This window comes from Sinohyriopsis cumingii, chromosome 18, assembly GCF_028554795.1.
Source record: "Sinohyriopsis cumingii isolate HCF-2022 chromosome 18, ASM2855479v2, whole genome shotgun sequence".
Taxonomy (NCBI): Eukaryota; Metazoa; Mollusca; class Bivalvia; order Unionida; family Unionidae; genus Sinohyriopsis; species Sinohyriopsis cumingii.
In genome coordinates this window covers 74,449,963-74,466,935 of record NC_142978.1, presented here as the reverse complement: position 1 = coordinate 74,466,935, position 16,973 = coordinate 74,449,963, and the positions used below count along the sequence as shown (strand labels likewise).

At 34.0% G+C, this 16,973-nt stretch overlaps 1 protein-coding gene across 2 annotated transcripts in view; it reads left to right on the top strand.

The window, feature by feature from the left end:
- Positions 1 to 16,973, top strand: part of LOC149776990 (5-taurinomethyluridine-[tRNA] synthase subunit MTO1, mitochondrial-like) — a 281,547-nt gene that overhangs the window by 196,499 nt on the left and 68,075 nt on the right. For both annotated transcript variants that reach the window (XM_089941729.1, XM_089941728.1), the window contains exon 9: positions 2,454 to 2,527. In XM_089941729.1, coding sequence (XP_089797855.1) covers positions 2,454 to 2,527 — 74 coding nt within the window. The remainder of the gene's footprint in view (positions 1 to 2,453; positions 2,528 to 16,973) is intronic.

Here is a 16,973-nt window from a genome sequence, read left to right as displayed (position 1 = left end):
ATAGAAATCTCTTAATGGTTTTTATTAGCTTGGCCACCGGTCGATGATCATTGATAGAAAATGTAAAGAAGTTACGTTTAAATCGTCACTAAAAATACTACTGTATTTATTTTCAAAGTTGTGTGCAGGAAAGTAAAAATGTAGATTCAAATGCTCAACATTCTCTTGAAAGAAAAGATAGATTCAGATGACCTGATTAGATTTTCATGCTGTTATAATTTTTTAATTTTTGGGACCTTTTTTTGGTCTGAAGGGGCATACATGATTTATAGACAAAGATCTTGTTACCTTTGTATCCAGTCATAATTGTTGTTTACCATTTCTCATTGACAAATTGACCAATTGGTTCAGTTGATCTAGACCAGTCATCTAATATGGCCACAATTAATAATTTTAGTTGGAGACCTTTAAACAACCTCTGAGAGCTTCTCATCAGAATTGGATACAATTTCACAAAGTACAGGCTAGCATAAAGACCTTTACAATTTTTACAAGTTATGCCAATTTGCCTTCAGATATGGCCATCATTACTACAAATAGAACAGCTTTCTTCATACAGGAGAACACATGGGGCAATTCTACATCTCAAGCTGGCAGCGGGGTAGATTTTGTTCAGTGGTTTTAAGAAGAGAACTTTTAAAGGCTTTTCTAATAATATTAATAAAACTTTATTATTATGTGTGTGTGGGTGTGGGCGACTATAATGAATATTCGCCTATAAGGCCCTCTTGGTGAGAAAAAAAATAGTAGCAATGAGAAAGTGAAATATTCAAAAGTGAAAATCTAAAACATGGGTTTGATGTTAGGATTCAAATATATACCCACCATATTAACCACTGTGGTTCCTAGCTCCTAACATCAGAATAGCAAAGCTTGGCTATCCTGGTGTGCCCTTGGTTAAAGCACATTACTCCAGTTGCCTTGATAACCTATTTATGTTACTGCACTGTAAAATGCAATGCCAAAAGAATTTGATCAAGTTTGACAATTAAAAAAACATCCTGACATTAAGAGCTTTCAATTCATAATTACAAAAAAAATGACCCTATCTGAAATCATCCAAATCTGCTTTCAGACATGTTGCTGTTGCTAAAAAAAATTAAAAAATTCACCAAAAACCTCATCATATTCAATAAAAAGGATTGGAATACATTTTTACAGAATGCATCCCACTGAGTCATCATACATCATGACCAACTGTTCTTGTGACTGGCTATTAGGCAGATGTCAACCTGAGTTGCAATCTCAGTTCCACTAGGGTCTCCTTTTCGGTTTTCTTGTTTTTAGATGTTGACTTTTTCACTGCAAACCTTGTTAGTAAGATTGTGCTAAACCTGCCTTATCAAAACAAATAAAAACTTTGCACATTACTTCCCTCCACAAAAAATTAACCCGTTTCTATTTTTTGCTGTTTTATGATTTTTTTTTAAGAATAGAAGATTTTATTTAAGAATAAAAGAAGTTATTTCTGAATTTAAGAAAGAAAAAAAAACATTACACCTTGTTTGCACAACTATTCAGGCATGATTAAATGTTAGGCAAATAATGTTTATGTGCTTATGGAGATGTCTGTAAAGATTTTTCTGCCATTGCAATTATTTTGCTGTGTATTGTTATTAGATTTTCTGACATGAGATTTTTTTTGTCATAGTGTGGGAATATTTGTATTACACAGTTCAATTAGAGGATTAAACAGTAGCAAAAAATGCTGTTTCCCCTGAGCATTTGGCTAAGACTTAATGAACTTACGATGTTGTTCTGCCCTGTTATGATGCATCAACTTGGCCTTTGTTGTTGTCAACATATCAACGAAAACTGCTTGTCTAATTTTAACTGTGTTTGACAGATATCATTCTACTGTCATGATCTTTTAGGTTTGAACAAGTCATGCTGATCCGTCATCAATATGGCTGCAGTAACTGAAACTTTAAACTGATTCTTATTAAAAGCCATTTGACCAATTTTTAAAAAATTGACAAAGAACATGACAGCATCAAGACCTTTAAAGTTTATAATATGCCATCAAATAGTGCCATCATTTTAATGGAAAAATATTTTAAAAAATTACGTGACTTATTTTGCAAAAATGTCTCTCAAATGCTATCCGATCAAGACCTTTCAGAGGATACCAACATGACATCAAATATTCCCTCTTACTAACATAGACAAACAATTTTGGTAAATTTAACTACAGTAAAGTTGATGGAGGTCTTTCAGTCTAGAACATCTTGTGATTGCAATTAAATTTGGTTTTTAGAGCAGTAGAAACAGAAGAACAATTATTAGACCCTTGTGGGCCTCTTGTTTTGAGACTTTCAGTGTGCTTACACTAATGATATTTGCAGGTACAATATTGGTATGTGCATGATAATGACTACCATGTTTTACTGCATAAAATTGGCAAGTATTTGAGATTGAAATCAATATTTTCATCTTTCCTTTCCTTTTTCAAGGTTTTGTCCTTCCATTGAATCCAAGATTTTACGTTTTGAAGGAAGATCACACCAGATATGGCTTGAACCTGAAGGTCAGTATACATTTTTGCATTTTGACAGTCTACACCATACGAAGGTCAGCAGTGGCAGTATTAGAAAGGATGGAACCTGTGTGATCCCCACCAAAATATATGCACATGTATCTAAGGTTCTGTGCATCTGAAAGCTTTTACCTCAGTCCCCTTGCTGACCAGAATTCTTAAAATATTTTAAATATCCTTATACCATACTAAACCGGCATTGATACTGATTTTTGCAGGTAATATTTAACTCATTCCTGGTCCTAACAATGACCGTTGTAGATTGTATTCAAAACAGGTCAAGGAAGAAGATAAGGTCATTCAGTGCCAGAGATGGATTAATTCTACATGAATGGGTATCGCCAATAATGAGTATGAAAAATTAATAATAGATGAAAATGATTAGTTTTGCCCAAACTGTACAAAAGAATGTCCAATGTAATAGGCAGGTTCTCAATTAAAACAAGGCCGTACAATTTGACTCATGCAACCTTTCGATTCACATTGATTGTTCAGACATCTGGACCTATATCACTTAATAATAAAATAATAATAATAATAATAATAATAAAGACTTTATTTAGAGAAGGTAACTCAGTTATTTACAGAACTAATCTACCTTGAGGCCTTCTATCTGTTATGTACAATATATACAGTATATACAACATGATATGAAGAATCTGGCTTCACACTAAATAATTAAGTAATTTTAAAATTCAAATTATCAAGCCTGGAACACATGCACAGGCACCTGTGAAAACAAAAACATATATAAAACATAAAAAATATCATCCTGCATTGAAAAATTCAATTATGAAAATGATGCAATATTACAGAAAAGCATGCAGTATTTTTTGTGCTAGAACTGTTCAATTTTCTAAAGATTTCATCCATTTAAGACATTGATTAATGAAAAAAAGAAATGCTAGGAACCTGCCTTATGTCACTAGGAATGTTGTTCCATACCAGTTGACCAGTATATTGAAAACCTTTTTTAAACAATTTCTTCTTTGGCCTTGGTATAATGTAATTTTTTACTTCTTATGGACCTTAACTCTGGAGTACTATCAGCATCTCTTTGGTGAAAGATATTGCTTAGATACACAGGAATGGCTTTTCTGGATACTTTATACATCAATTTGGCCTTTTGAAGAAATATTCTTTCATGGTCAAATGTAAAGGTAACTACAACTCAGAGAATATAAATGGTTTTTGCACAATAAATCAATTTATCCAACATATACATGTACAAAACTTTGTTGATGATGTGGGTAAGAAAGAATCCTGTTGATTTTGGGGTCCAAAGGTTAAAGGTCAAAGTCACTGTGAGTGAAAGAAGAAAAATAGTTTATGTACATTGTCATTTATCGACCATGTACTGTTACCAAAGTTTGTGGATGGATTATATGTTGGATAAAAAAGGAGCATGTTGATTTTATTCTTAATTTTCATATCTGTTCAGTAATCTTAAAACAATAGAGCATCAGGTTTTTTTTTTAATCCAGGCATATTTCTATCTACCCAATGTAGAATCACCTGATAAATCCCAAATATTATTTCCATATCATTCAACGAGTGACAATGATGATACATATGATATCCATCACTAAATACTGTTTTCATTTTTACTATGGCTGGAGAATATGAAGTTGCCCACATCACTTTTAAGTTATGTTTGATGAACTCTCCAGAGCATGGGGTTTTCCTTCACTACTGGTGCATTTTAACTCCATCAATCAAAATAATCTATGTTCTGTATTGTGTTTTGACTTGGCAAGTTGAAAATAGTATCCATTCCATTATTACTGTGCAGCCACATAAATGCATTATATTAGCTTTTTAATTTTATTGATTTTCATGGCATTTTTAACATGTTATTTTCTATAACATGCTGAGGAAATGAAAGCTAAGTGCCCTTCCCAAGGACACACAGAGGGCTGGCCTTGGTGGGTATTGAACCCACAACCCTTGAGTTTCAAGTCCAGTGCAATACCAACTGAGCTACCATGGCACTGTAATGTGAATTACCTTGTCTAGATGGTTCATGGCAAGTTTAAAGAAAATGAATTCTCATTCTGATAGAGGGTGATTGGAATTTCACAAAAGAAATTCCTCACAAAACTCAGTTACATTGGAAATATTATGTCAAAAATCAGCAGTGTAGAGGTTTTACAGGGGATTAAAACTGTTAAATAGCAATTATATATGTTTTATCGTCATAAAATTGTACTGTGTAATCAGCCTACTCCAGAGTGGGCGTTCACCTCATCCAGGCTGGTGTGCCACCTCACATGTAGGTAGTACATTTAACAGATGATAAAACAAATACCAAATTACTTAGCAGTTACTTATCAAGTGTTTTGACTCTTTAAATGAAGCAGCTAACTGATTTCTGTTTGGCAAAATAGTGACAATGGAAAGGATATAAATGTACTTCCAATAATGTTGGTGCCTGCTTGAAATCCTCCAGTTGTACTTTAATTGATCAGGGTTTGGACTTCTGCTGAAGCAAGTGGACATGGCAGATGATTTGGAGATGTTTATGTTGCTGGGGAAATGGCAAATGATTATCTGGGCAAAAATTTGAGGTATAATCCAAGGTTTCAGTTAGCATGGACCAAAAACATTTTCATGGTTGAATTTGAACAATCAGGTGGCATGACATGTGATCTGTGTATGAAATCGAGAAAGAAAACCTCATTACAGCTGAAGTGGTTGCATAAATTTCAGGACATCATAATTAATGTCCTTCAGAGGGAGAGAAGGATGTTAACTATTTTTATGCAGAACTCCCATGGAATGGTATGTTAGGAAAGCTAGTAGCAATTGATGAGTAACAACCCGATTCCATAAGCAATGGTACTCATCACCTTGGTGGGGGGGGGGGGGGCAGATGGAAGTTACCCCTTTCTTGTAAATTTTTAGATACACTTATACTGACATTATCTCCATTAGTTGCCACTTTTTTGACATATATCCCAGTGCACACATTGGCATTAGGAGTAACTAGAGACAGACGACCAGAAACTGTACCTTTACCATCCATACCTGAGTTGGAGAGTTTAACTTATTTTTGTCTTTAGTCACAGGGGCCCTGAGTGGCTGAGTGGTCTAAGGCACTCACCATTATGGATCATTGTCATCTCATCTCTGCATGGGATTGAGTGTTGGCCTCAGCCAGTGTGGGTATATTAGAAAACTTGCCATTAGCTTCTCGTTGTTTGGTGGTTCTTTCTAGTGTTTTCCTGGGTTCTTCCTCCACCATTTATACTGGCTGCCATGTATAGCCTATCTTGTGCTGAAAAAAGGTGTTAAACCCCACAACAACAATAACAACAACAACAATCTTTAGTCACCTCTCTGTGTTGTACATTCCATACATAATACAAACTTCACTTTGGCATATGTGTGACAAGTCCAAAGTGCAAATCATTTCAGTTTCCATTTGTGGAAAATTGGATTTCCAGTGCACTAGATTTGTACTCCAATAAAGATTTTTTTTATTTGACATATTGAAGTATCACAAATAAAGCTTTGTTCACCAAAATTATGTAAAAATTTAGATTTTGTAGGGTACTCAAAAAAAAGACTTGCATATTTTTAAGAAAATAATATCCATGAAGATATACTAACAAAATTTGCCACATTGATTAATTGTCTTTTGCTTTGTAGGGAAATTGGTGAACTATCAAGTACCCAGTAGTAGTTTGTGAAATCAGTAAGATACCATTTGTCCTTTTTCTAACCTTGTCAAGTATCATTAAATATAAGTAAATATAAGTAAAATGTAATATATGTATGTATCATAATCATATATTAAATCAGCATTTTTATTAAATGGGTGATATTTTTATCATTAATCTACATTAAAAAAAAATGAAATTAAAAATCTTGTTACTGCCTAAATAAATGTACAATTCTTTGGAATCAAATATTCCAGGTTATTTACCTAAAACACCTTTTACATTTTTTATTTATTAAATATTTGATACTATTTATATTATTTATTAATGAACTACCACTTTTACTTGGGGACTCAGTTTCATCTTCAGATCTCTATGCAAATGACACAGCATTGTCAGACATCCAAAACACAAAGCACGAACTAGAAACTTCTTTACAGGATGCCCTAAACAAACTGGACAACTGGTGAACATGCAATGGCATGGTGGTAAATACTAGTTTAACTAAAATATTACTTAACTCAACATGGCAAAAAAGGACAAATCTTGACAGTGATGTACTATGTCTGTCACAGAAGGATATAAATTTGTAAATGGTCTGTCATGGTAGACTACTTGGTGTTTTGGTAGATAATAACATATCATGGACTGAACATATCAAACATATCAGTAAAATTGTTAATTCAGGTTTATGGCTTCTCAGTAGGATAAGATATTTTCTCCCTGAAAGGCACAGAAAACATTTTTATAACAGTTGCCTATAACCCTATTTTGACTACTGTAATACAGTATGGGGTAATTCAAATGATAAAAACATAGCAAAGCTGGCACATCTTCAAAAAAGAGCATATGGGCTAATATCAATCCTGAAAGGAAAATTTAGTTGGTAAGTTAAAAATATTACCTATTAAAGACCAAATCCGGTCGAGAAAAGCCAAAATAATGTACACGATATCCAATAATAGTGTTCAGAATATTTACAATCACTATTCCAGTATAGGCTACCTGGCAATACTCCCCACCTGTGATCCATGTCAACCAAACAGTATAAAATTCCCAAACCAAGTAAGAAATTATTCAAAAAAAGCTTCCAATACTCTGGAACTTTGCTCTGGAACAGTATTCCATTTGTAATTTGAAATGCTCAGTCTCTATTTCCTTCTTCCAAACCCAATATATCCAGTGGCTTCAGAGATGCATTGAAACTAATAAAATTCCTTTGTATGGTATCACGGTACCAATTGTTTTTCCATATACCTCAATGCTAATGTTTTGTGAAATAAATATACTTTCTGTCCTACTTGGGCATGCATGTCACACGCTGTCATATAGAACAATGCTAGATTGTCAATTTGACAATGACATAACCAGGTACTCCATTGCATTTAAGAGAGATAACTCTACTGGAACTAGACAGGGGTAAGAGTTATCTAGTCACAACAAGCACATTTTCAGTCATGTGTACCATATTTTAAAAAAAATCATAAAAAATACAAAATATGATCCAGATAGAAATTAACACAAACTCACATGTTGCCAAGAGGCTCAACTTTTTTTTAAGCCAAACAGAAAGTACAAGTCTTACATAATGCACCAATCACAGCTAGTTTTGTTCTTTAATTCTGAATACAATGTTCCATACACCTTAAGCTCCGCCCACCTGGACTTGCGCAATTGGTACCATTATACCTATAGCAAACCTTAATTTTTCCAATAATCTGTGAAATAGTTCGGGACTGTATAAGTAACAAATATACTTAGTCTCACTTGTGAAAAACAATTTGATGAGGTACTAACCTATGTCTTATATGAATGTGTATAGAAATGTCATTGAGCTGTTTGAACTATTGTTTTCATACTTTTGCTTCACCATCAAAATCATCTTTTGAAATAAAATGAATTCTTTCAACTATGAGTTGTATCTTATTCATATCAGCAATTATTGAACTTCACATAGGTGATATGGGATAAATCACATGATATCATATTATGTAATAACTAGGTCAAAGGTCAATGTACCAAATAGTATGCACCTGTCCTACTTCAAAATGTACAATTCACCTAAAAGAAAGGAATTTATATTTGTTTGGTAGGTGCAGAACTTAACATCAGAGACAGGTGGACATGACCCAATCTTATTATAAAGTATAAGCTTTGACCACTTTACACTATCTACAGATACAAGAGGTCACTAACCACCAGTCCTCACACAAAGGTCCACCTACCCATCCTCTTTGTAACACAAATAGTAAGCTTTCCTCCTTTGTAATGTGAATAAAATTGTTTCAATAAGCCAGTCAGTCACCAAATATAGTAAATCGCAGCTTCTAAGTGGTTATGTTTGGATTGGGAGGTGAAATTAGGGGAATAAAATACAGAAAAATGCCAAATATAAACACTAAGTATAGCACATCAAATGGAGTTAAAAACAGGAGGAAAGTGTTTATCTACAAGGGAGAGGTAGCTTATGATAAAGGAATTAAAGGTGGCAAAATCAGCAATGCGAAAAATGAGAAGTGAAAGTTTGATGACCTTACCTTGGACAAATATATGGGGCAGGGCCCAACAGGTCCAAGGACAGCCCAAAGGCAACTGTGCTATAACATCCCTTACAGGACCCAAATTTCAAGTGAAGTTGTGTTCATTTCCATCTAATATAAAAGGGTGAATAATTTAGATAATATAGATACATATAAAGTATATTTCTTCTACATAAGAATTTAATAATAATTGGCATAAGATAGAGAGAAACTTATCTCAGAGCCAAGCAGAACATACCTTATCAGTTTTTAAACTTGTAAACTTTACTGTGAGAAATTATCAAATTGCTTCTACTTACATTTGCATCAAGATTGAGGGCTAATATAATACTTCACAAATCTTCTCTTTATTTTCATAATCAGTCACTGAAAATGTGAGATTTTATTTCCTTGAAATGTTATGACTGGTGTAAGGGAGATAACTGAATGATATACATAAGGTGTGGTAACCTTGAATACATTATCCATGTAATATAGATGAGTTCATCAACAACCTGTATTAACTTCATTGCAATTAAATTATCTCAAAATACATTACTGACAAAGTGAGAACCTAACATTTAGACTCCTATGTTTAGTGGAGACCTCAAGAGTCATGTAATTTTAATTTCTAAGATGACGCAGCTCTTTCATATCACATAGTTCATATTTTCTACAATGCCGGCATGTAAAGTGCAGCCTTCCATAACCATGCAGATATCATCTCATGCCAATTTGGATTCTTGCGATGGGATGCAAAGTTTCAAGAACAGTGTGGATTTGAATGGAATGAATACGCACTGTGTGACTAAAATGGTTATCATTCTGTAATGTTGGACCAAACATGGAAATTCCACAGGAGCAGCTTGACAGAAAGAAATAGGATTAATTGAAAGTCAATAGTAGATTATAATTGGGCTTATACAAGTGCCAATGGGAAATGCTGACTTAAGGAAACTGTTCTTGTTTGTTGGTATTCACTGCTACTTCAACAAAAGGGAATGCAAGAGAACTGAACTAACTACATGAACAATTTCAAAGCAGGAGAGTGTAAAAAAAAAAAGGGACAATTAGAGCAGGACAATTCAAATCAAAATGGGAAGGAATACCAAATCCTTAATAAATTACCTAAAAATTACTCATGCCAGAACATCCCACATGGTACAAGTGATCTATCTACAAGTGTACTTAGAATGTTCTCTATCCTGGTTTATGGCATGCCTTACAAGAACAAGATAGTTGTTTTTGTACACATGATTTTTCATCTTTTGCAGGTACAATAGCCAATATTTGGCCAAAATCAACTATATTATGTTTACATAACTTATTTTGTTGCATGCATTCCAATCTAGGAGGTAACAGCACATACATAAAGGCATCAGGTAACACAAGTCTATATCTATCATAGCTATAGTTATCAAAAGTCCCCATTCAAAGCCATCTTGTGCTATTTTCTAAAGATTTCATACATTTTATTCTTAAAGAACTTTCAATATTTGACCAAAAGTGTTCAGCATACATTTGTTTTCCTACATCAAACTAGTATAGTTCATAAATGCCGCCCACATGTATGCGTTTCTATGGAAACACTGTGAGGCTATTCTTTCCTTTAGGTATCACGGTACCAATTGTTTTTCCATATACCTCAATGCTAATGTTTTGTGAAATAAATATACTTTCTGTCCTACTTGGGCATGCATGTCACACGCTGTCATATAGAACAATGCTAGATTGTCAATTTGACAATGACATAACCAGGTACTCCATTGCATTTAAGAGAGATAACTCTACTGGAACTAGACAGGGGTAAGAGTTATCTAGTCACAACAAGCACATTTTCAGTCATGTGTACCATATTTTAAAAAAAATCATAAAAAATACAAAATATGATCTAGATAGAAATTAACACAAACTCACATGTTGCCAAGAGGCTCAACTTTTTTTTAAGCCAAACAGAAAGTACAAGTCTTACATAATGCACCAATCACAGCTAGTTTTGTTCTTTAATTCTGAATACAATGTTCCATACACCTTAAGCTCCGCCCACCTGGACTTGCGCAATTGGTACCGTTATACCGTATGAGGGCCTCAAGGTGGATGAGTTCTTCAGCTAAATGTGTTACCCTCTTTAAATAAAGTCATTATTATTATTATTATTATTATTATTACATGTATTATTATTATTATTGTTAATTTTAAAAGCCTCCTCTTTTGCCATTATGTATGACAAGAGACCTGTTTAACTAGTCAGTGCAATTGAAAAGTAAACAGTTGGCAGTTATTTAATTTGGGGAATCTCTGAGGCAGCTGTAGGTTTAAAGGAAACTGTTGATTTTACTGTATGCATGCAAATGACACTGCAATTTGGGAACTGACGCATGCTACATGTATTCTCAAGAAAACCTAGATGTTTTTTTTTTGCAGGGGGGTGGGTGATGGGTGAGTACACTAAAATTTGGAAACTAATTGTTAGTTGAGCAAAAACAAAACTTTTACTTTATGGATCACATAATAACACTTAATTTAAATTTAAACTAGGTGGAAATGCCAGGAATTAAAATACCTGGGTGTTACTTTTTTCCAAACTTTTGTGATTTAAAAAAACTATAGACAAAATCATTGAACATGCATCTTCTTTATACAAGAATAAATAGTCTGCACATTTCAATTGATTTACATTTACAACTGTTCGATCACACAATTTTAGCTATTTTACTGTAAGGATGTGAAGTTTGGGGGTATGGGTTGAAAATACCCAGTTTATTGGAAATTTTCACCTTGAATTCTTAAGATATAAAACAAACCTTGGATAGAGCATTTCAGCTACTTTTCTGTATTCAAAACTTGATAGGAAACCAAATGACATGTATATTAAATGTTGAAAGATTGGATTTTGGATCTCAATAATTAATGCAAAATATTCCAAATTTCCAAAGGGAACTATACAATATCATGTTGAGTAACATTCCAACTTTAGTTATAAATGGTTTGAAACATTTTGATTTAATTTGGAAGAAATGATCTGCCCCACCAAGAATCAATACATAACCCTCAAGCTCTCAAAGCAAGCATTCTGCAGTCTTTAAATGATTAATTTATACATGAAATGAATGCATGATTAAAAGCTACATTAAAAGGAGTGACATACCACCAGTGGCATAACTAGGATATTTGGGCCCCTGTTGAGAGCTTATCAATGGGCCCCTACCTATTCTTTAGTATACTCATGGACCCCCATGCTTTGCATACACTTGCTGCACCCCAGATTACCACTTATTCAATTAAAACTTTGAGAAGTACTTAATATCTGACGAAATAAATTCTTATTTACCTTTGCTAAAATTTAGAGTCGGTAACACAAATTTCCAGTAGAATCTGAGGCATTGGCAAAACATACCAAGACACTGCACCATTTACGATAAGGATGACATAAGGTAATGAATTTCTCAATGTTTGTAATTTTCTTCTGAAGAGAAACATGTGAATTCTTACCATTTTATTATTGTACTAATCATAATGTAATAAATTTGATAAACTATTCTCCTTCAGAAAGTGTTCAACATAAATTATGGTAGTCTTGATAAATTTGCTGAATGCATTTGTGGTTTTGGAATAAAATTTCATCTTCAGTTTAACTTCTTATTGAAAGAAACTTTTTGCATGGTGTCTTAATCCTTTCAGAGAAATACATTAAAATATCGTGACATTTTTAAAATTACATTAGTATGCAAACTGGGTTTTTTGTCACCTGACCAGGAGTTTGTTTTTCCATAACACTCCATAACACTCCTGGAAGATCAATGAGATGTCACATGTATGCTTTGTTATCTTGATTTCTATGGCACAAATATATTGAAATATATTCTTGATTGCTGTTCTGATTAACAATAATTGATTTGGTCAGTCAGATTGATTTTGAGCCACACAAACCAACCCCCCCCCAGCCCATGACCGCCTTTGTGGGCTTGGTGACATAGGAAAGGCCTGATGCACACTCCAAAATGTTGTAAGAGGCAACTCATAGAGACAGGAACAACAATGATAAACTGTTAGAATGCTGTACTTGTGACTGTTAGGATATGGGTTGTAATCCTACTATTGGATCAGACAAGGCCCATCACTTATGTTGCCTTGGCACTAAATAACCTACTTGTGTTCCTGTAAAACATCAAGACAATATATTTTTTTTAGTTTTGTGTCTGTTTTTGGTCGAAATTGAGTTTAGCAATGTTACCGAAGTTTCAGGCTTTAAACTATTTAGAAAAAATATCTCTAGTTATTTGCAATACACGTCTGGACAGATGAATTGATTATTACTCAATCATTGAGTGGATTGTAGAGAATAATGGTGAAAATTTTTGACTCTCAGTTTTAATTTTCTCATATGTCTTGTGTTATAATGATCAAAAGTTGACCAGTACCCACCATATGACCTTTTCTTTATGTGAACAGATTGTAGTTGGTTGAACTACAATCACCAGTAGTTGATAATGAATCTTTGCTTTGATCCACCCATCTGCATCTAACATATCATAGCAGTAAGTTGTTGTTGTTGTAATGGGGTTTAACACCATTTTTCAGCACACAATAGGAAGAACCCGTGGAAAACCCTGGAAAGAACCACCGACCCACGAGAAGCTACCGGCAAGCTTTCTCACATACCCACCCACATTAGCTGAGCCCGAGACTCGAACCCACGCAGATAGAGGTGAGATGGTAGTGATTTGTAACGGTTAGCTCTTTAGACCACCTGGGGCCCCTCATAGCAATAAGAGTTGATGGCTAGTGGTAGCATGCTATATTCTATATTGTGCCCCCACAATTGATAACTTAGAGGGGTGAATTATTTGCTTGGTAGTAAATAATATCTGATCCTGTTAGTCCATAATAATGAGGTCTAGACTCTAGTTGGGGACGGGTTGAAGTGTGTATTTGTGTGTGGGGACGGGTTGAAGTGTGTATTTGTGTGTGGGGACGGGTTGAAGTGTGTATTTGTGTGTGGGGACGGGTTGAAGTGTGTATTTGTGTGTGGGGACGGGTTGAAGTGTGTATTTGTGTGTGGGGAGATGAGCCTCAAATTGGTTGTTAGGTTCTGTAAATTTGTGGCAGAGAAATATACAAATTCGTGGAATTGCTGTTTTTGTTCCCCCATTCTTTTAATTTCCTGCAAACTGTAGTTGTGGAATTGAGAATTGACTCAGTATGGTACACAAATACCACAACTAGCAGTTCAGAAAAGCAGCTTCAATTTAGGGACTGTCATTAAAAATTTACATGCTTAATGGTTATGTAGGGCTCTAAGCCCATTGGAATTCATAGACTTGGAGGATTTAGTATGTACCATATCTGCCCATGTAAAACAAACCCAAGTACAAACAACATAGACTTGGATATGCCATCATGAAAGATACCTGCAGATAATGGCAGCAATTCATGCAATCTGAATTTGAGATTTTATGTCAGCCGATCAAAAGAGGTTTAATATTGTAATGACACTTTTGTTTTGTTGGGAGTGTTATTTATATTTTTAATTTGTATCATTTGTGAGTTTTTTCTCCATGATTATATGTCATGTATAATTGTATTTTGGACTTGACCTTGTCCAAAATCAAGTTCAATGTGTACCTGATTAGGGACACTGACATTGTTTTGATTTTGCTAAACAAATACATGTAATACATAACTAATATTTTTTGATGATTGTGGAATAAGTATATCTTAGTCTGGGCCACGTAAATTCCCTCATAGAATAACGTTTTGTACCTGATATTTACCACATTCTTTATTATAATTTTAGTAACATTTTATCTCATAAACATTCCAGATTTTTTCCAGAATGGAAAATTTCACTAAATAGACACAGTATTTTCAGGATGTGCTAATTGTGACCTATGTCAGGTAGAGGGATTTATAATCTTGTTTATTTGAGAAATTACTGATTCTTGCTTTAACATGCAGCAGAATCAATCTTGTTGTTGTGTTGAGATTTTGATTTGGGTGGAATTATTTGTTCAGATAAGTATTCACTGGAACTACAGAGTGCTCTTCAGTAATATTCTTGGACAGAAACACTAACTTGGAATTACAGTGAATTCAGACAAGGATATGTCTGGTTGTGAGTCATCCAAAAACTTTTGGCACATCTATAAAGCACAGGCTACTAAAGGCACATTAACACATACAGTGTTGGATCTTATTTCGCACACACTGGAATTTAATTAGAACTTTATTCATTAGGACTGAGCTTTTTGGACTATTTGGGATTTATTTTGCATTACTGTACATTCTTTTTAAATTTTTACTTTCTATTCTTGGGAAATAAATTATGTGTTGAATTTTACTAAACTTGATGGTTTCACTCTTTTCTATTACTTAGTTTAAGATCATAGAGTCATAATATGACTGAACACACAATCTGAAGCTTTATGATCTCCAGGTCAAGATCTACACTGCTGATTGTATTTATAATTGTAAGTGAACAGTGTTGACCTGATCTACACTGCTGATTGTATTTATAATTGTAAGTGAACAGTGTTGACCTGATCTACACTGCTGATTGTATTTATAATTGTAAGTGAACAGTGTTGACCTGATCTACACTGCTTACGGTATTTATGATTTTAACTGAACAGTGTTGACCCAATATACACTGCTGATTGTATTTATGATTTTAAATCAAGTGTTGACCCAATATACACTGCTGATTGTATTTATGATTTTAAATGAACAGTGTTGACCTGATCTACATTGCTGATTGAATTTATGATTTTTGGGGGGCCCTGAGTGGCTGAGTGGTCTAAAGCGCTCTCCGTTACAGATCACTGCCATCTCACCTCTGTCTGCATGGGTTCGAGTCTCGGATTCGGCCAATGTGGGTATGTGAGGAAGCTTGCCAGTAGCTTCTCGAGGGACTGTGGTTCTTTCCGGGGATTTTCCGGGTTCTTCCTGCACCATTAATACTGGCCACCATGTATAGCCTATCGTGTGCTGAAAAATGGCGTTAAACCTTACAAATACAACAACAACATTTATGATTTTAAATCAACGGTTTTGACCTATCTACACTGCTGATTTGTTTTTATGATTTTAAGTGAACCATTTTGATTTGATCTACACTGCTGATTGGATTGATGATTTTAAGTGAACAGTGTTGACATGATCTAGAATGCTGATTTTGTATTTATGATTTTAAGTGAACTATGTTGACCTGATCATAAATTCAGAGAAAACTTGATTTTGAAGTGGTACAGGAATCACAATGTGTACATTTTACTGAAGAGTCTCATATTTGCTGTATGTAAGACAAGCAAAATAGTTACTGTTCCTATTCACAAGGCAACAAAAAAAATTATGTTGTTCTGTTTACATGACTGACCCAATTTTTTCTTCCAACCCAACATTTAAATTATTGGAGAAAAAATTCACGACAAAATAAAATTAGAAGCCATAAACAAGAATCAAAGTTAAAGTCAGGATCTGAATGACAGTTAGATTCTAGTTTATGTTTCATTTAAATTCAAACTAACGTTTGTACTGACCTATATAATTTTTTATTTTCTTATGTAACCAGACCTATTCATTGTTTTTATTTGGCTTAATATTTAGTCCGGTCACATCCATGCATAACAGTTTTGTGCTGATATGTCATACATTTGCATACAAATTAAATTTAATTTGATTTAGATGGAAATTTAAAGTTTTTCAGAGCCTTTACACTTGACTGGTCATGTTCAAGCTTATCATAATAGGTCACTGTCAGGCTTATCATAATAGGTCACAGTCAGGTTTATCATAATAGGTCATGGTCAAACTTATCATAATAGTTCACAGTCAGGCTTATCATAATAGGTCACAATCAAGCTTATCATAATAGATCAGTCAACCTTATCATAATAGGTCACAGTCAAGCTTATCATAATAGGTCACAGTCATGCTTATCATAATAGGTCATAGTCAGGCATATCATAATAGGTCACAATCAGGTTTATCATAATAGGTAACAGTCAGGCTTATCATCATAGGTCACATTCAGGCTTATCATAATAGGTCAGTGAAGCTTATATTAGGTCATGGTCAAGTTTATTATAATAGGTCACAGTCAGGCTTATCATAAAAGGTCACAGTCAAGTATATCATAATGCCTAAGCAAGCAGAGGAGCTTTGCATGTTTGCGTGATTTTTTGTTATGAATGTATCACCATAACATTCCTGCACCAAACTTACCTACCCTTTTTGCACACAAGATTCTCACATGAT